The 20,743-nt window shown below is 54.4% G+C and overlaps 1 protein-coding gene across 1 annotated transcript; it reads right to left on the reverse strand.

Annotated features, from left to right (window-relative positions):
* Nucleotides 1–11,668: 11,668 nt before the first annotated feature.
* KRT84 (keratin 84) lies at nucleotides 11,669–18,884 on the reverse strand. The gene is made up of 9 exons (XM_056120015.1): nucleotides 18,047–18,884; nucleotides 16,462–16,670; nucleotides 15,831–15,891; nucleotides 15,339–15,434; nucleotides 14,401–14,565; nucleotides 14,171–14,296; nucleotides 13,492–13,712; nucleotides 13,023–13,054; nucleotides 11,669–12,022 (listed from the first exon to the last, which is right to left on the reverse strand). Exons 1-9 carry the CDS (start codon nucleotides 18,596–18,598, stop codon nucleotides 11,685–11,687), a joined length of 1,800 nt encoding a protein of 599 aa, XP_055975990.1. The 5' UTR covers nucleotides 18,599–18,884; the 3' UTR covers nucleotides 11,669–11,684.
* Between the last annotated feature and the right edge of the window lie 1,859 nt (nucleotides 18,885–20,743).

Below are 20,743 nucleotides of genomic sequence, written 5' to 3' on the forward strand. Positions count from 1 at the left end.
GCATAAAAGGAGTGAAAAGCCATTTTATGTTGTTTATTGGCTTGGGGAATGTGCCAGCAACTCCCCAAGGACTCGTCTTCAAGGTGAGCTCAGCGGCGGCTCCGGGCCTCCGTAAAAGTATTGAAGATGTTATTAGGGACACGGTGCGTTTGCACTTTTCATCTTCAAAGCTCGTTTACATACATTAAGCAATTACTTTTCTCGCAGTCTCGCTGTGAGAAGGCCGCAGCCCACACCCGAGACGGAGCTGAACACCCCAACAGTCTGGGCGGCTGGGCTGGGGCTACGGGAGGAACCGTCGTGCCAGGGACAAGGCTGGGTCCCAGGCTGGGCGCAGCCTTGGGGGTGTCCACTCTGACCCCAGGCTCCAAGTCGAGAGGTCGCCCGCCCGCCCGCCCCCACCCTGCCTTTCGTTAGCTACAGTGTGGCGGGCCCCACACCACACCAGAGCGGTGCCTGAAAGGGTGCTCGGGTCTCCTGGGTTGCAGTGACCAGAACCTGATCCCTCAGAACCATCTGGACCTCAGCCCGGAAGACGGCCCAGCCTTCATTTCTCTGTCAGCGAAACTGCAAACTGCCCGACTCCTTGTGGTCTCAGTAATGGGCATTTGTGGGTAATGGGGAGCTGCCTTTGGCCACTTTCCCTGCTTGGCACAGAACCGGGAGGACGCCAGGACTGGCCCATGGCTGGGACATGCAGGGTCAGAAAGACCCCCTCAGAGCCTCCCCTGGGGCAGCTTTCCTGTGGCTGGGGGGAGCCGGTTACCCGCCCCCTCCCCGTTCCCTGGGTGGCTGGCAGGGAGACAACAGCTCTTCTTTATTTGGGGGTAGACACACCCAGAGATGCTAAGGGCTTACTCCTGACTCTGTGCTCTTGAGTCACTACTGGTGGGGCTCAGGGGACCACATGGGATGCCGGAGATCGAACCCAGGTTGGCCCTGTGCCAAACACCTTCCCCGCAGTCCCACGGCTCTCTTTCCCAGGCTTATTGAGTCTGGCTGGGCTGCACCCCCAGGAAGTGAGACAGACGCCAGGAAATAGCTGAACCTTCTCTGAGGGGCTGCTCCCTCTGGGAACCTCCAGGAGCTGCCCCGTGCCCGTGTCCCCGTGTCCCCACTATGTCCAGCTCAGCCCTTCACAGAACCCTTCAAGCTGCACCCCCAGGGCCAGGTTAATGGGACCCTAGCTGCCCGCTTCTTGAGAGGAGAGCAGAGACCGTGGGCAGTGCAGGAGGGGCAGGCAGCCCTGCCCGCAGACCCCAGAGACGTCCAGCTTATGTCCACCCATGATAGGGAGCCACAGAGCAGGGCCCATGGGGCTCCCTGCTGTGTGGCCTCGGGAAGTTTTGCACCTCTCTGAGCCGTTGCTCCAGGAGAGCCGGCGGGTGCCCCTCCCCGGGCAGGCGGAAGTGGGCTGCCCACCCCTCCCGCCCACGGTGCCCGCTTGGCACATTTATGACTGGCACGCCCTTTCAAGGCGCTTTTAATGTTTTCTCTAACCTGATTTCACTCGGATAAACATTTGGGGTGGAGTCTGGGGGAGGAGAGAGGAGACAGCGGGAGAACCGCGGTTCCCTGGCCCGGACAGTGAGCCTGGCGCTGGCCAGGGGGGTGGGGGGGGTGGGGCAGGGCAGGGCGGGGCCCTTTGAAAGTGGGGAGGTAGGTGGGGGCCCTTGCTCAGCCGGCCTCAAGACCCCATAAAAACCTCACTCCCTTCTTAACTGCTCTGCCTTCCTTCCGGCGGGGGAGGAGGGCCCTCTGTCAGTTCCTCCTCTGTTTCCCCAACATGCATGTGCACACACACACACACACGAACCCTGTGTCCACACAGTGTATATGCCCATGCATGCGTGTGTGTTCACATGGGCACACACACGTGCATACACATGTGACCACTCATACATACAGACAGGCACATGCTTCTCCCTGGACAGACCCTCAGGAGGCTGAGGAAGCGGGGTGGGGTCCTCAGGAGGCCCCGGAAGGACTCCCAAGAAGCCCCCCAGGACAACTCCAGGGTGAGGGCTGGGCGCCTGGGCAGCTGTGCAGGAGGGTGGGTGGGTTCAGTCCCGCACAGGGACTGTTCACCGATGCCAGGGGAGGCCTGTGTCGCTAAGGAGGCTTCTCTGGGGTGCGGGACAGGTGGGCACTGTGATATGAGGGGCTGGACGGGAGAGGGGTGAGTGTTCACAGGCAGGGGCCACCCCGCAGGGCCGAGTGCAGGTGGTCTGGCCCGGGGAAGGGCAGACAGACACCCCGTGCCCCCTGGCTCGCCTGAGCCCACCGCAGCGCACTCAGCTCAGAGCCCCCAGACCCTCACGGGGTGCGGCCGAGCTGGGCTCCCGTCACTGGCTCTGTCCTCATCGCCCCACTCCTGTGTTCTCTGGGTCCCCTCCCTGCTGCCAGGCCTTCTTCCCAGTGACACCTCCGCCTGGAATGCCCCGCCGCAGCTGCCGCCTCTTCCAGGAAGCCTCCTTGCGATGATTCGCCTGCTCTGCCTCAGCTTGTAAAGTGGCGTTTCAGGGGATCCTCAGGTGACCTCACCCTCTTGTCCTGGGCACTGCTGTGCATCACCTGCTTTGGTCCTGTCCCCTCCCAGCCCGTATCTTTGGAAGGCCACACCCAGTGTCCGGAATGTGCTCTCCAAACCAGTGCTCCTCCCAGCACGGACAAACCTCTCCAGTAGCTGCTTCTTCCAAGAAGCTTTCCAGAGGGAACTGGGTGGGAGACACTCTCTGTGACACCCTGGGGGTCCCAAGGAGTGCTGGCACCCTCCGACTCTGCGCCCCACTGTGGCTGCCCGGAGTCCCCTTCACTCACACACTTGCCCTGGACAGTTGCTCTCTGGAGTGACTGAGCTGTGGAACTCTCCAGAGAACCATTTGCCCGTCCCCAAACCAGACTCTCGCTCTCTCCTGCCTTTGCTCCTTCTTCTGTACTTAAAATTTATCGGCTTCCAGGAAGGTTTCCTGGATTTATCCAAGGTGAGGGGGCACTTTTCTCCCTTTCTGACCTGGATCTGCTGTGTGTGTGTGTGTGTGTGTGTGTGTGTGTGTGTGTGTGTGAGGCAGGGGGCGAGGGGGGTTGGTGGGGTCTGTGGGTGTGTGGGAGGGTGGGGAGATGGTGGGCACGGGCAATGGGGACTGTCACTCTCCTTGCTCAGAGCGTGCATGGACTGTCCTAATCAGGGCCTGGGGAATTCAAGGTGGACACTGCCCATTGGGCCCCCTGGCCTCTCTGTGTTATTTCCCTGTCAGCTCCTGGGGCTGGAGCCCAGTTCAGCAGGGTGCTTTCCTTTGGCCCTCGCAAGAGTCAGCCCTGGAATACAGGTAGAAGTGTGTGGAGAGAGTGAGGCTGGGACCACTGACCCACCCAGCCCCCTTGGGCTGGAACGGTCCCCCACTGGCCAAGCTGCTCCCCGGAATCCTGCCCCAGGTTTGCTCTGACAGCCTTTCTCCCAGGATCTCCTACGTACCATCTCTGCCTGGGCTCTGGATTCCCACTTCCTCTGGCTGGGCTGTTGCCTGAGGCCACACAGAGCTGGCAGTGCGGAGAGACGCTCTGTATCCTCCGGGTAGGCCCAGGAGAGACTTCTCGACACACTGCACCATCCTCAGCAGAGAGAGGCTTCTCTACAGCTACGTACACAGCACAGAGACTTCTCTAGACATTATGTTTATGCGAGTATATAGACTTTTCTATACACTAAATCTGTGCTCTAGAGACACTTTTCTATATGGTGAGTGTGTGTGTGTGTGTATGTGTGTGTTTTTATGCTCAGTATATAGGGACTTCTTGGGATGGAGCCGTACTGTATTCATGGTTTTAAAATTTTTAATGTTTTCTGTTTGGCTCCACAACCATTTCCCTAAACCTTAGGGGAAAAAGACTAGATAAAGGTACATGCACTCACCAACACACACTCACATGCACACACACAACATACCCACACTTACATACACCCCCCACACACTCACACTCGCACACACTCTCTCACACACACTCACTCTCTCTCACACACACTCACACTCACTCTCACACACACACTCACACTCACTCTCTCTCACACACACTCACACACTCACACACTCTCTCACACACATTCACACACACTCTCTCACACACTCACACACTCTCACACACACTCACACAACTCACACTCTCTTGCACACACTCACACACACTCATATTCACACTCTCATACACTCACACAACTCACACTCTCTCACACATACTCACACTCACTCACATTCACACACTCTTTTACACATGTATATGCCCTTCTACTGCCCCACACTCACACATACTCTCTCTCACACACACACTCACTCTCACACACACTCTCACACACTCATACTCACTCTCTTACGCACACTCACACACATTCACACTCATACACTCTCTCACACACTAGCTCACACACACTCATATTCACACTCTTACACATGTATATGCCCTTCTACCGTCCCACACTCACACACACTCTCTCACACACACACTCACACTCACACACATTCACACACTCACACTCTCTCACAGTCACATACACACACACACTCTCTCTCTCACACACACACGTGTATATGCCCTTCCACCGCATTCTCAGCCCTGTAGGGGCCTCTTCAAGTCCTTCACTTGGCTGGGTCAGGCCCCTCAGTGCAGATCCGCTTGTCAGCGTGAGACCAAGAATCCAGTCCTCAGCATGACCCACATTCCCGCTGGGGCCTCTGGCGCCCCAAGTGTGTGGTCAAGTCCAGCTGTGTGTGAGAGTGACCAACTGTGTGACTCCCACGACACCAACAAAGGGAAGGACGGGAGAACCAATCTGTTAAAAAGAAAAGAAGCCGGGGGCCTGAGAGACAGCACAGCCGGGCAGGGCGCTTGCCTTGCATACGATCGACCCGCGTTCAATCCCTGGCATCCCTTACGGTCCCTTGAGTTCACCAGGAGCGATTCCTGCGTGCAGAGCCAGGAGTAACCCCTGAGCACTGCTGGGTGTACCCCCTCCAAACAAACAAATAAAAAGCAAAAGCAAAGAAAAGAATCCAAAAAAGGAAAGAAGGAAGGAAGGAAAGAAAGAAAGAAAGAGAGAAGGGAAGGAAGGAAGGAAGGAAGGAACAAGGAAAGAAAGAAAAGGATGCTCCTTTGCTCAAATGCTCGCATGGCTCTCCCTGTCACCTGCAGTGAATCACAAAGTCCTCAGGACAGCTGTTCTGCTGTCACCCATCCTCCCCTCCTTCCCACCAGCCCCTCCCCCAGACACGTGGACACACCTGTCCTGCTGCTTGAATGCTTGTCCCTCAGCCACACAACTGGCCCTGTTGCCACCGTCACCTTGTAAGACTCTGTGTCCTCAAAGAGCCTCCCTGCCCCCTTCTCTTTCTAATTTCCCCCCCCTTTTTAAAAAAAAAATTCCCTTTTGGGCTACACTCAGCAGTGTTCAGCGGTTACTCCTGGCAGTGCTCGAGGGACCATGTGGGGTTGAAGACCGTGACCCACATGCAGAGCCTGTTCTAGCCTGATGAGCCTTCTCTCAGACCTCAGAGCCTTCTTTTTTATTTAGCTATTGTTTATTAATATTATTTAATTCGGGGGGCCACGCCTGTGTTCAGGGCTTACTCCTGTCTCTGTGCTAAGGATCACACATGTAGGACACAGGGACCATTATATGGTGCCAGGGATCAAACTGATCTGCTGTGTGCAAGGCAAGTGCCTGCCCACGATACTGTCACTCCAGCCCCTGGCACCTTCTTTTTAAACTGGTGACCCAGTCCACTCTCCACTGGCTTTTGGGACTCCTTGCGATTTCCATTCTTTTTCTTATTTTTAAGCGCTTGACCCCTTGGGACACGCTTTGTCCCTCATAGATTCTAGTTGACTCTGTCCTGCCCCCGCCCTCCCCCTCCCCGCCCCGGCAATATAAACTCGGTGACTCGGTGGGACCCGAGCTTGTCTCTGCTTCACCCACAGGATCCCACCCTTAGAGCACTACTGGGCGCACAGAAAGCGCAAGTCCATCTGCCGACTGCGTGGTGGGCATCTTGGCTGCCTGAGATATTTGATCTCCTCTGCTGGACAGAGGAGATCACCACGTGGGGAGCCAGGCCTGGAGCCCCAGGGGGCACCCCCAGCCTGGAGCCGTGGGTTCTGGAGCCCCCATTTTGCTTCCTGCCTGGACACTGTAGCTCCCTCAGCATCTGTGGCCGCAAAGGGGGACAGAAACAGGCGGCAGGAAAAAGTGCTGAGTCGGGCTAGCAAGAGGGCTTGGATTTCTGCTTGGAAAGAGACCCCAATGGTGGTAGTTTGTGTGTCAAACAAAATTTTGGAGGCAGATTTGTTTGAAAAGACTCCAAGTTCCCCCTTTGAAGGTCTGCCGCAAGGAGCCTTTGAGACGCTCCTGGGCAGTGGCACCCTGGGTGCTGGTGGCCAGCAGAGGGCAGCAAAACCTCACAGCTGGAGCTGCAGACGGCCCTGAAAGCAGGCTCAGAACTGGAGGAGGGAGCACCAAATCGAGGGTGTTGGGAGGATCCTCCCAGGATGGGAGATGCATGCCGAAAGTAGACTATAGACCGAACATGATTGCCACTCAATGCCTCTATTGCAAACCGCAGCTCACCCAAAAGGAGAGAGAGAACAAAAGGGAATGCCCTGCCACGGAGGCAAGGGGAGATGGGGGGTGGGGGTGGGGGTGGGAGGGATACTGGGATCCGTGGTGCTGGAAAATGGGCACTGGTGGAGGGATGGGTACTCGATCATTGTATAACTGAAGCCCAAGCACAAAAATTGTAAGTCTACAACTGTACCTCATGGTGTCTCACTAATAAAAATTGAAAAAAAAGAAAAAAGAATGGTCCCAAGCTCCTGCCTGCCTGCCTGTAGCCCAGGCTCAAGGCTCAGGGCTCTGGTACCACCAGGAGCCTGTGGCTGGAGGGTTCTGCAACTGGCATGGTGAACTGCTGGCCACACAGAGCACGATGACATATTCTGGGATTGGGGGACTGAGTCAAGACCACGGAGCAACTCCCTGTCGATGCATTTGTCGAGTCTCAAATGCTTCCACACAATGGTTGGAAGCATTTGCTGCAGAGCCCAGGACTGCGGGTTCCTGGTCAACGATTCAGCCAGTGTTAGGGAACCACGTTCAAGGCTCTGGAGCCCCTCGCAGATGCACGCCCTCTCTCTCCCTGTCCCTCGACCCTGACTGGTGTTCTCATGCCGCCTGGTGTTGAATCAGGCCTCGTGGAGCAGTGGGGGAGAGAAACAGGAGGCCAGAGACTTAACCCAGAGATTTAACGGAGAGCACTGGGGATTCCTCTCATCCTTGTAGAGTTGCCAGTAAGCCCCCCTGGAGGAGGGATGCTTCAAATTATGGAGCAGATGGTGGAGAGGGAGGGAATAGACCATCATCTTGCAGCAGTCCACTGACCACTGGAATCTCAACACTGCCTCCTGTTCCCCCAGGGAACTTCGAACCCACTGCCCAGCTAGTTTTATCAAAACTCTTGGCCCTTACCTAGGAGGTGATGGGGTTATTATTATTAATTCTTCTTGTTTTGTTTTAGGGCCACACGAGGCTGTGCTTAGAGCTTACTCCTGGTTCTGGGCTCAGGGATCACTCTTGATGGGTTTAGGGGCTTGAACCGGGGTTGGTTGCTTGCAAGGCAAACATATTAGTCTCTGTACTATCTTTCCAGCCCCAGTTGTTATTAATTCTTTAGAGATCACCATCTTCTCAGGTTGCTAGGCCCTGAATGAATAAACTCTTCTCTCTCTCTCTCTCTCTCTGTGTCTCTCTCTCTCACACACACATTATCTAGTTATAATAAAGTTCAACCTTGGTCTCTTGAATATTGGCCTTCAAGCTGTGAATGCCTGAACTTAGATTCAGAAATAATGGCATGGCATCTCTACAACCTCTCAGAGGCAAGACACGGGTTCCCATCTCATTGTTGTTATTTTTTATGATTTTGTTTACATGGCAAACCTGGGATCTCACACAAGCAAGGCAAGTATTTGACAAAGGAACTGCATTAATACCTGTTTCCCCCAGTTTTCAGATGAGAATCATTGAAATAGAGTGACTGGCAGGACAGGATGGTGGGGAAAACAGCTGGGTTATTTTTTCATTTTGAGAGTACCTCGCCCGCACGGCAAAGCCTAGAAAGTGCCCCGTGACATATTTGATATGCCAAACACAGTAACAAGTCTCACAATGGAGATGTTACTGGTGTCCGCTCGAGCAAATCGATGAACAATGGGAGGACAGTGCTACAGTGCTATTTTGTATAAATGTTTTTGATTTCGAAATGGTCTGTCCTGGTGAATGACTCCATTGTCACTTGAGAAGGAAGTATGTTTTCCTACGTTTGTGTGGTATGTCCTTTATTTTGCTCCCCTGCCCGGCCCCAGTTTGTTTAAACACTGTGGTTTACTAAGTTGTTCATGAAGATTTCTTAGAGGTATTCAATATTCCAATCCTAATCCTATCAATACTGTCACCTTCTTTCCAATTCTTCCAACCACCCTTCAAGCCTGCTCCCATAGCAGGGCCCAAATAATTTATTTTATTTATTTATTTGCTTTTTGGGTCACACCTGGAGATGCACAGGGGTTCCTCCTGGCTCTGCACTCAGGAATTACTCCTGGCGGTGCTCAAGGGACCATATGGGATGCTGGGAATCGAACCCAGGTCGGTTGTGTGCAAGGCAAACACCCTACCCGCTGTGCTATTGCTCCAGCCCCCCAAATAATTTATTTTATATTTCTTGTTACCCCTAAATGGCTAAGGGAGTGATCAAAAATATCTCCGTGGAATAAAATTTGTGAAAACTGCTGTATCTCACCATGAGGACATGAAGTTCCTGTTTACTAAGCTGTTGTTGCTTGTCAAACCTTCTGTGTTCATGTTTTTGATGGCTTCTGCGGTACATCCCGTCCAATCTGGTGTGCGCCTACTGGGGTGTCCATGTTGTAGAGTTTGGGTGGAGATTGCAGTCCAGAAAATCCAGAATATTTAACTAGGTAGTCCAGCCAAAGTTGTGGCGGCAGCTGCCGGGGCTCTGTTTGTGTGGGAGCTGGCCTACCCCCCTCGGAGATGGCCGCAGTGGTCTCAGCTGGGAGGAACAGGGTGTCTGAGAAATTTTTTCAGCTAGCTGATCTCTTTTGAGGTTTATTTATGAGTCTCTGGGCAAAGCCAGTAGATGAGTTTACGTGGCAACAGTGGTCAGTGGTGGTGGTGGGGATGTGGGCGTGGACACGGGGTCTTTCAGAAGTAAGGGGAGGTCACACTTCCAGGCTGCGAGAAGGCCTGGACTTCTCAGCCACGCAGACTCGTGTATCTGATGTTTGCAGCTCAAGGACAAGTTCTGCCTTTTCCTCACCCTGTCCCAGAGATAAGGTCTCTCTCCAGGCAAGTCCCAAGCCCACAGTCGCCTTCGTCTCTCTCTTTCTCCTCCATGCCTCCATTTCACCCACCAGCGCGTCTTGTCTACTTAACCTTTGAAGAATACCATCAGGGGCTGGGGGGGATTGTTCACGTTCAGAGCACAGGAAGGTGCGAGGTCCCGAGCTGGGTCCCAGACACTGCATGGTCCTGGGAGCACGGAGAGACGGGCCTTGCTGGGGCCGAGAGAGAGAGAGAAAGAGAGAGAGAGAAAGAGAGAGAGAGAAAGAGAGAGAGAGAAAGAGAAAGAGAGAGAGAAAGAGAGAGAGAAAGAGAGAGAGAAAGAGAGAGAGAAAGAGAGAAAGAGAGAGAAAGAGAGAGAGAAAGAGAGAGAAAGAGAGAGAGAAAGAGAGAGAAAGAGAGAGAGACAAAGAGAGAGAGAAAGAGAGAGAGAAAGAGAGAGAGAAAGAGAGAGAGAAAGAGAGAGAAAGAGAGAGAAAGAGAGAGAGAAAGAGAGAGAGAAAGAGAGAAAGAGAGAGAGAAAGAGAGAGAGAAAGAGAGAAAGAGAAAGAGAGAGAGAAAGAGAGAGAGTTGTGCCCAAGTTTCAGATCCCCAATTACCGAGAGACCAAGTCCACACATGATGATGCAAAACCAAAGGAACTTTAATATTAGCTCGAGCCAGTGCTAGCCCGAGCTAGGGTCCAAGCCCCATCCAACACAGTGTCTTGACAAGGACCCTGACTCCAAATCACAAGCAGTTTCTACAGGGTTCAGAATTAAGAAGCAATTTATATACTGCTCTATTTTTTCGCATCGGCCCTATTACAATGGTGGTCAGCAATTGGGCAATGGTTAGTAAGAGTTTCTAAGGAGGGTACAGTGACCCCCATGACTGGCCAGAACCAACTGTCCAATTCCTTGTCTTGGCAAATTACTTAACTGGGAGTCTACCAGAAACTGCAAGTCCTGTTCTGGGGAAACAGAAACTGAGGCCTAGCTGAGGCTTAATGTTAGCTGCAGCTTGTCATGGAACCAGTTTTGCCCTCGAGAGAGAGAGAGGGAGAGAGAGAGGGAGAGAGAGACCTGGCATGATCTCGACTTTCTCGGCCAGTGCCCGCGGCCTGGGCCTCTGCTTGGTGTGGCTCATCCTCACTGCCCGCAGAGCCCCTGTTCTCTAGCAGGCTGTTCAGAGGTGGCAGGTCTGGGGCGCGTCTCTCCTAGGCCCCCGGAGCCTTCACCGGCCCCACAGCACTGAGCACAGGAGTGGAGGCAGCTCCTGTAGCGGCTCTGCACTTGGCCACGCCTGTTTCCCAGCTCTGGGCTGGCGAGTAGCAAGATTCAGTCAGATGTTTTCCAGGTGAGCAATGAAGGAAAGGGGGAAAAAGGGCCTGATGGGGAAGAAGCACCGGGTCGTGTCCCTGGGCTCACAGGCCCTGCTCACAAGTGTGGGTCTTTCTGGAAGAGCCCCCTGCAGCTGTTTCATAGCTGCACGGTGGGGACAGAGAGGGGCATCCTGCAAAGACTGTGTCCAACCGTGATGTCGGGGGAGCTGGGGGCAGGAGGAGGGCACCTGAGGGGGGCATGAACAGGCATTTCTGGAGCCTCTGCTCAGCTGGCCTGCCCAGCCTGCAGGGAAAGGTCAGGCCGGCAGCTCCCGGCCTCGGCAGAGTCCAGGGCCAGGCTGCAGTTCCCACTGGAAGGAGAGGCAGAGTCCTGAGTGCTGTGAGCTTGCATGTTTATTGACAACCAGAAGGACACAGAGAGTACAAACCCGCACCCACCCCAGCCCCCGACGCCTCGCAGACACAGACCCTCCCACGGGTCTGGCCTGGGCCTCACGGACACCCCCACAGCGGGGCGTGGGCTGGACCAGGAAGCGCCTCGCTGCCGGCACCCCACCCAGCAACACCCCAGGAAAAGAAGCAGCCACGTGAAGAACCGTCTTGGAGGGACATAGGGACTAGGGGTCCCTGTGAGTCAGGAGGGGACGGGGGCAGGGTAGGGGGCAAGGAACAGGCAGGGGGGACCTGGGACGCTCCTTGCTCTGAAGGGGGACACAGTGCCCAGCACGTGCTTTCTGCCTTTGGGGGTTTCCTTTGCTCCCCCACCTGGTGTTTAGCTTTAGGACCACCTAAGGACAGGTGTGACACAGCATCCCTTGGGGAGAGCAGGATGGGGGGCTTCCTGGCTGCTGGCCGGAGCTGGAGCCCACGCTGGCTGCAGGCCCGGTGCCCGTGGACGCAGCCGGAGATGGCGGGGTGGGGTGGGGGCGGTTCTCCCGGGCACACGTGGTGGCCGGCTCAGTACTTGGTCCTGCGGGACGTGGTGGTGGATGCGAAGCGGACGCTGGAACTGCGGCTGGTGCGCCCCCCGCTGCAGCTGCTGAAGCCCCCCTCGGTGGGCAGCGGGCAGGGGAGGCTGGGGCTGCAGGCCTCACCCACCAGCACGGAGCCCCCCCGGGAGCCAGCCCCCAGGTTGGAGCCACAGGCGCCGACGCCTCCATAGCGGACGTTGCTGCTGCCACCGGAGAAGGTGACCCCGCTGCTGCCAGAGAAGGTGACGCCGCCACGGGAGAAACCGGAACCGCAGGGCAGGGACTCGGGCCCGCACACCAGGCCGCCCCGGGAGCTGCTCACGGCTGGGGAGGAAAGTCAGAGTGAGGAAGGGGGGGCACGAGAAGGGACCCCACAGCCATGGGCCCAAGGTCCACGCGGCCCGTGGCGACTTTCCCTTCCCAAAGGCCGGGACCCCACTAAGGTGAGGGCCGAAACCGAGGTCCATAACTGTGCCTGCACTGTGGGCGGAAGTGAGCTGGGTCACCCAGGCAGCCGACAAAGCCACACGCCTTCTCTCTCCCAGCTCCCACCCCGCAGCCCCCAGGGTCGCCTTTTGTCTCTCCTCTTTCCCGTCCCTCTGCAGTCTCTGCTCTGTAGCTCTCTGCCTGTCCCTGGGCACGCCTCCATGCCCACGGCTGCATCCCACTAACTCTTGCTGAGAATGCTGCCATCTCATCTTCTGAGACCCTCCAATGGCTACGGGGTGTCCCTGAGAGCGTCTGCTCCTGAGTTTCTCTTCTGACTGTGACTTCCGGCACAGCGAGAGCATGCGTGTTCTCTGAGTGACCGAAAGGGGGATGACAAGGCCCACTACTCCCCGCCAAAGCTGTGTTTTGGGATTCGGGGTGATAATGCGTAGGGTTTCCCTTCTCAGTAAGATCAGACTTCCTGAAAGCAGGTGTGGGGGCCCTGTCCAGCGGCACACATGCAGGGGCACGGCCTGTGGGACAGCACAAGGGTGCAGGACCCCTGCTACCTGAAGTGTAGGGAGGGAATACCATGCTGCAGGTCTTGCCAGTCTACCCAGGGTCTTGGGCCTCAAAGGATAAGGCCACGCTAAACCAAAAGGCTGACCTTGTTCTAGAACCTTCTTGACCCAGTGCTTTGTGATTTGCGATTGCTTTTCTTCGGAAGGAAGTTTCTGGGGGATAGCTGAGACCTTAGCTCTGGGGTCCCTGCACCCTGGAATGTCTTGGCCAAGCCTGCCCTGAACTCCTGACCCCACCAAGGACCCTCAGCGAAAGGAAGATGGAAGGGACCCAGGAGACAGATGTGTGAAGGGCAAAAGAGGAAGTTCCTTACATATGTTTACGGGTCCGACGCCTTCGCAGATGCTGTAGGGAGAGAGAAATGGGTCAGCGGCGGGTACCTTGTGGGTTGCAGGTTTACTAGCAAATGGGCTCTTAGAAAAGGACGTGGTGCTCTTGTTCCCAGCTACGAGAAACATCTGCTTTGAAAGGTTATATATTCTTGAACCCTAACCCCAAATCAGTAACTCAAAAGATTTGAAGCCCCCTCTCTCCCCACTCTGGTCCCACAAGCCCGCCCACCCCGTCCCTGCAAAACGGAGCCCATCTGGCAGGGCTGCCCACAGGCCTGGTGTCTCTTGCATTTAGGGGACATAGCTCCAGCACCGTCTTCCAACCCTGACTCGTGAGCAGAAAAGATGCAGAAAAGACCTCGCTGTTGAGTGTCTTCCCTGGACCCCTCCCAGTGAGTGAGAGGCCCCCTGCCTGTCAGGGACACTGCCCCTGCGGCCGGGAGCACTTACCGGATCTCCTCGCCCTCCAGCAGGCGCCGGTAGGTGGCGATCTCGATGTCCAGGCCCAGCTTGACGTTCATCAGCTCCTGGTACTCACGCAGCTGCCGCGCCATGTCCTGCTTGGCCTGCTGCAGGGCTCCCTCCAGGTCGGCCAGCTTGCACTTGGCGTCGGAGAGGGCCGCCTCGCCCTGCTGCTCCGCCTCGGCCACGGAGGCCTCTAGCTTGGCCCGCTGTAGGGAAGGAGGTGGGCTTTGGCAGGGGCCGGGGACCCCCAGGTGGTGCTGGACATTGCTCCTTGTCGCTGGGAACCAGCCTGGTGCTGAGCCAGGGATGGAACTCAGGGGGCTGCATCTCTAAGGACGCTGATAACTTGTAACTGCGGGGAGGGCAGGACAGGGGGGAGCCATCGCTTTCCTTCATTTTCTGTCCCCAGGGACTTGCACTTCCTGGGGTCTTGGGGCAGACCGGTTCTTTCCGCCTCACTTGCCTCTCTAAGTTGGCCCCAGATTTCCCTTCTGCCTGGAGATTCTTCCTGCCCATGTTTTCCTCCTCCAGGAAGCCTTCCTGGTCAAATTCCCGCTTGCTTCTGTTTCTGGCACCGTCTGTTTCTGACTCCTTCACCTTATCAGACGAGGGGCTCCCCAAAGCCTGCAGTGGGGGCACCCTGCCTCTACTCCCCTCTGCCCACCTGTGCCTTGGCGTGCTCGATCTCGGCCTTCAGCCTCTGGATCAGGCGGGTCAGCTCGTTGATCTCGTCCCGGGTGTTGCGCAAGTTGTCACAGTGCTGTCCAGCTGTCACCCGCATCTCCTCATACTGGGGGCGGGGAGAGACGTGAGTTTGGGGGTTCACAGCCCTGCTGGGGTTGGGATCCCCCCCGGGTCTGCTCCCTGGGCCCCGGCCCCATCCTGCCCGCTCACCTTGGTCTGGTACCAGGCCTCCGCATCCGCCCGGCTGCGCCTGGCGATCTCCTCGTACTGGGCCTTGATGTCAGCGATGATGCCATCGAGGTTCAAGTCCCGGCTGTTGTCCATCTTCACAATGACCGACGTCTCTGAGATGTGTGACTGCAGCAGCTGTATCTCCTGTGGGGAGTGAGGTGGGCAGGAAGTGGCTCAGAGCCCCCACAGAGCCCAAAGCTGTGGCCCCCAGGTTGGGAGCAAAGCACCCGATTCAGGTGTGGCCAGCCCCGGGGGCCAGCCAAGGAAAGGAAGCCCCAGACCGTTTCCATTGGACTCCATGTCCACAGAGGCATCTGGAACCTCAGTGCACTCAGGTGCATTGCCAGTGGCCTCAGGTGGGGGGATGGGTATGATAGGATTTAAACTCTGGCTTCTCCACAAATTGCCAGTTACAGATCACCCAGAGCTCAGAACCCCTCTCTCCTGAGCCCTGCACAGAGCCAGGGAAATGCCTGGAAATGGCCTGAGGCAGAGGGCCTCAGGGGAGCTCCCCCACCGTCCCACCCAACGCCTGGCACTTGGCATAGAGGGCTTATGCTGGTGACACCTGGATGAAACAAAAGCGTTTGCTTGACTAATTAGGCCAAGCAATTCTTTTTACATCTGTTTTCCAGCGTCCTCGAATCAGCTGCTAGGGAGCGACATTCCTAGACTCCTCCTTCGGATTGGCCCATGGTGAGGTGAGCGATAGATTCACGGGTTGTGTCCAGCCTGAGTCAGGCTCCCGAGGCCGCATACCTGACTCTGCTGAGATCCAGTGATACAGCGAGGACATGTGTGTGTGTGTGTGTGTGTGTGTGTGTGTGTGTTGATACTGTCACAAAGCATGCCTGTCCATGTGAAGACACCAGCGAGCATGGGTCTCCAGAGCCCGATCTGAGGCCACGACTGCTCACCTCCATGTACAAGGCTTTCAGGAAGTCAATATCCTGGGTTAAGGAGTCTGCGTTGGCCTCCAGATCAGACTTGTTTAAGAAAGCTGCGTCCACGTCCTACACGGGAGAGAAAGATTGATGCTCATGGAGAGGCACTGCGTCCTCTGGTGGGCTGTGAGATGTGGGACCATCAGGACAGTCCCCATGGGGCTGAGGCCATGAATAGGGGCAGCGCCATGGGTGGAACCGCCCCTGAGTGAGGGTTTTTCTCCCCCGCACCACACGATCTTGCTGAGGGCAGGTGTGGTCTGATCTTACTTAGAGGTGAGAAGAGTCTGGTTAGCCCCAGACTCGCTAAGGGCTGACCCCTCAGCTCTAATGAAGCCTGACAACTAGCATGGGGCCTGATTGAATGTCCGAGGGGGCTCTTGAGTAACCCCGGATTTAGCAGTTTCCTGGGATCTCTTGAAATCTCCCTCTGGAGGGGATAGTCAGCCTGACTCTGTCCCTTACCTTCTTCAGGGTCACAAACTCATTCTCAGCGTTGGCCCGGAACACCACCTCTTCTTCATACCTGGATGGGAAGGATTGGGAGGGTGAGTTCTTCCTGGGGGTGGGGGTGGGGGCAATGGTCCACAATTCAGTGGACATTTATGCTCTCGGCTCCTGCCAGAGCATGGGTCACTGTGGTCATCTATGTAACATCTACTCTGTCCCCTCTTTGAGACCTCTTATGAACCAGCAAGTCTGAGTCTCCCCAAGTCCCTGTTTCCTTTCAGACTTGGGTGTGGGATCTGGAGATCTGTACAGACTCACTGTTCTTCTGGGAAAGACTCACAGCCACTACACGTGACATCGAGCAAGTTGGACCCACTGGTGGCCACAGCTGTGTTGACCCCCAAGCCAAGACAGCCCCTCTCCACCCCCAGGCAAGCTTGGGACAGACCATATGCCCCCTATCTTTCCCACACAGGGCCCCTCCCCTGCCCTTCCAGATCACCGTGTTCTCCCCAGTCTTCAGATTGTGTCTGAAACACAACTGCACGTCACCCCCATCTACTCAGCTGTTTTTGTCAGAGCTGGGCTGCCAAGTGGGGGAGAAGCGGGGCCTGCCCTTGGCCTGTGCAGCCCAGAGGCCACTCACTTCTTTTTGAAACCCTCCAGGACATCCTGCAGGTGGTTCCTCTCAGCCTCGAGCCGGGCCCGGTCATTGGAGACGATGTCCAGCTGCCTCCGCAGGTTACTGATGTAGCTCGCAAAGAGGGGCTCCATGTTGCTCCTGGCACATTTCTGCTCTTGGAGGAAGTTCCACTTGGTCTCCAGGAGCTTGTTCTGCTGTTCCAGGAAGCGCACCTAAACCCACGAAGCAAAGAGATGGCAGCTGAGATGCTGACTCATGAGGACCAGGTGGCCTGAGAGGACACCGTTCTCTCCTCGCTTGTCTCTTATTCTCCCTCTAACTCAGTGTAGTTCCAAGAGCAGGCTTAGCTCTAAACCTCCTCCTGTTCAGCCGGGCATTTGGAGCCAAAGGCCTCCCACACCGTTTCCCATTCTGCCGTCCCACGGCAGCTCGCCTGGCCTTTGCGAAAATGGAATCCACCTGAGTTTAAAATGGGTGCCAGCCGTCCCTGGCAGAAAACGAATTGCTAAGCAAAGAACAGGTGAGTGAGATGTGGCACTAGGAGACAGGGATTCTCGTCTTTCAAGTTATCCCTCACATCCCAGATGGTCCCTCTGCAGTACAGTGTCGGAGATCCTGGAGTCCATAGACTCTTGCTCCTGCAGTTCAGAGAACACCAAAACTCTGGGTGCTGGGCATCCCTCTGTCTCCCACCTGAGCATTCCTGCTTCCTGTAGACACGGGATGTGGGATAGCCTCCCCTCACAACCTTCCTCTCTTCAGCCTGAAGACTGAACCCTGGGGTAGGTCACTGTCTCCCCAGCCCAGACACCTTGGCTAAGCCCCAGCATACCACCTACCACAAGGTCTGAGTTCTTGTGGCTTGTAAAAAAATTGGTCAAATCCATTCCCTGCTTTCCTAAGCCTGGACGGATGGGCCCAGCCAGCCTCAGAAGTGAGAAAAGTTCACTGTCACTGTCACTGTCCTCCCATTGTTCATCGATTTGCTCGAGCGGGCCCAGTAATGTCTCCATCGGAGACTTTTTGTTGTTACTGTGTTTGGCATATTGAACGCATCATGGGTAGCTTGCCAGGCTCTGCCGTGCGGGCGAGATACTCTCGGTAGCTTGCCGGGCTCTCCGAGAGGGGCAGAGGAATTGAACTCGGGTCGGCCATGTTGGCTGCATGCGAGGCAAATGCCCTACCTCTGTGCTATCACTCCAGCCCTCAAAAAGAGCAAAAGTATTCCAGAGGAGCCTTTATCCTTGTACCAGCTCCTGCCCGTCCAATGTCCAGGTGTCTGGCCTGCTTCAGGAGCTGCTTCCAAGTGACCAGGCAGCTGGCTGGGCTCAGTTTGCTTGCAAGTTTGGATGCTCTTCTGTCTTCCAGAAGACACAGCCCAGGTCTGCTCTACCACCTAGCGCTTCCTGAAGCCCGTCCTTGCTCTGCAGAGTCACCCCAAGATCAAGCCACAGTGCCTCAGGTTGGCACCTGAAGCCTCTGACCACATTCACTGTGCTGTGCCCACACCAGTTCCTCTTAAGGAAAAGAACTTCCTGATGCCTTTGAGCTCTTATCCGCCCAGTCCCGGTTCAGCAGTCTTAGGTACCTTGTCGATGAAGGAGGCAAATTTGTTGTTCAGGGTCTTGATTTGCTCCTTTTCATCCTTCTTCACCCTCTGGGCATTGGGGTCAATCTCCAGGTTGAGGGGGGTCAGCAGACTCTGGTTGACAGTCACTGCTGTGATAGAGGGGGCAGCGGGCACTCCACCACCACCAATCCTGTAGCCGAAGCCAGGGCCACCGAAACCACCGCTAAAGCCACCGCCAGCCCCAAACCCCAGACCGACGCTGCTACCGGCACCAAAGCCTAGACCAGCGCAGCTCCCATCACCAAAGCCATAGGCCGTTCCGCTGCCAGCACCGAAGCCAACTCCACAGCGGATGGGACGAGGGCACCCCATGGCCATCCGGGGTGAGCAGGATCCGAAGGAGACGACACTCCTGCTCCCAAAGCCACCATGACCCCGGAAGCTGGATCCACTGCGGCAGGAGGCAGAGCTGGCCCGGAAGCGATTCATGCTCTGGGGTGCCACGGCGGAGCAAGAGCTGAAGTTGCCCATCCGGCGGCCAGAGCTGACTCGGTAGGAGCGGCAAGACATGATGGCTTCTTGGGGGAGCAGAAGGGCGATCTCAGAATAGGGGTGACAGGAGCTGAGAGTCCAATGAGGCTAGTGGATTGCTCTCAACCCTTTTATGTATGTGGGGATTTGAGGATTGGCCCCATAAAAACGAAAAAGCCATTTGGAGACATTTATGAGCTTGGGTAGTTAGCAGAAACTCTTTAAGCCTCTAACCTCCTTCACAGTGAGCTAATCTGACACACCTACTCTCTTTGGGATCAGCACTGTCACATCAAACCTATAAACATTAAAAACACATAAACACATAAACATTATGGTCCTATTTTTTCCCACAAGTCCACCACAATTGCCATTATGGGGACATTAATTTGATCTGGTCATAAATCCAATAGACCTTTTCACTGCAAGTGTGGCTAACCGCCAGAAAGTTCTCATGGTTAGCAGGGCCAGAAGGAGGTTCACTAAGGGATGCATCTGTCCTTCAGAAAAAGACCTCTCGATAGATATTTGTGTGTGTGTGTGTGTGTGTGTGTGTGTGCGTGTGTGTATGTGTGTGCAGGAGAGAGACAGGTCTACACAGTCTTGAATAAGAAATGATACTGTGAGAATATAGTTTAGTGCATCCCTACAAATGCATAGTAAAACCTTTTGCAGTGTTTTATCTACAGTCCATAACTTGCTTAAATTTTTAGTGAAGTTTATTTGGTTAGTGCAGATAAATATCTTATTTAAGACACTGAAAGGAGATATTTATTTATTTATTTATTTATTTATTTATTCTACAACAATTACCTATAGTGTCCCAAGCTGTGTGTTTGGTGCTGGGGTTCAATATAGCCAGGACAGTCTATTCTTGTGGTGGTGAGGAAGATAAATCTTGAGGACTTCTACCAGTCAACACTTTTGTGGTATAACCTGAATCCAAAATGTGCCAATAGTGTTTGGCCATTTGACTGTAGAAAGTTAGCCACATGATTTCAAGACCCCAGAAATATGTTCTAATTGATATATAGTTGTTGGTGACGTTTTCTTGACTTACTGATAATTTTTTGACTAGGATAGCAGTAAGAATCTGGATATAAAGATTCTTATTTCTATCCCATCTATTTTTGGATAGAAAATAAAAAGTTCTAAGCTACTAGACATTATTATTGTTATCGATAGTGTAGAAAGTTCAGGACCCAGTTTATGATTTATAATCTAGTATGCAATGTGGCGAATTCTGCCTATCTTGAGCCTGGGGAAACCTATATTTGAATAAAGGAGATTCTCTACACTCTTGGGTATCTACTTGGAAGGGAATGTGAGTTTATAACAAGATAACCATCGCAAGTCTTCAGTATTTTTTCTTCTTCTTCATGTATGATTTATTTTCTTTTCTTGTCTAACTGCATTTGCTAGATCTACCAAAATCATGTTAAAAAACACCAGTCAAAGGAAATGTTCTTGCCTTTTCCTGATTAGAGTGGAAATGCCCCAAATTTCTCACCATGAAGTGTGACATTAGCTGTGTTTTTGTTTGTTTGTTTGGTTGGTTGGTTGGTTGGCTGGTGTTTTGGGTGTGTGTGTGATAAATGTATCAAATTAAGGACAAGTCTCTCTATTCCTAGCTTATTACTTTTTGCGTAGACACAGCTACAGCTAGACGTCTAAAGGAGGAAGACGCAGAAGAGCAGACTTTGGGGCTCTGGCTGCTAAGTCTCTTCTTACTGCATCTTCTACTGCCTGCTCGGCAAGCCCAACCCGTCACTGGTTCTGTCCAGGCATCGTCCTCAACTCTAGCTTGGCTCCCTTTCCCTTCAACCTCTTCTTTGAGCGTCAGAGTGACCCTCTAAAATCTTGTCTTGGGCCCAGGCCCTTTTTATGTTTTTCCTTTTCTTCGTTACTATTGAGGCACAGCTACAAAGTTGTTTGGGATTGAGTTTTAGTCATATAACGTTCCGACGCCCATCCCTTCACCAGTGTCCCCGCCACCAATGTCCCCAGTTTCCTTCCCACAGTCCCCCGTCCCACCTAGCCTGCCTCTACAGCAGACACACTTTCTCCTCATTTTTCCTTTTCGGCACCATGGTTTGCAGTACTGTTACTGAAAGGGTATCATGAATATCCCTTTCCTTCCTTTCAGTACCCAGTCCAGAGTGGTCATTTTCTACTCTCATGGTC

The sequence above is a fragment of the Sorex fumeus genome, unplaced genomic scaffold, assembly GCF_029834395.1.
Source record: "Sorex fumeus unplaced genomic scaffold, SorFum_2.1 ptg000042l, whole genome shotgun sequence".
Lineage (NCBI taxonomy): Eukaryota > Metazoa > Chordata > Mammalia > Eulipotyphla > Soricidae > Sorex > Sorex fumeus.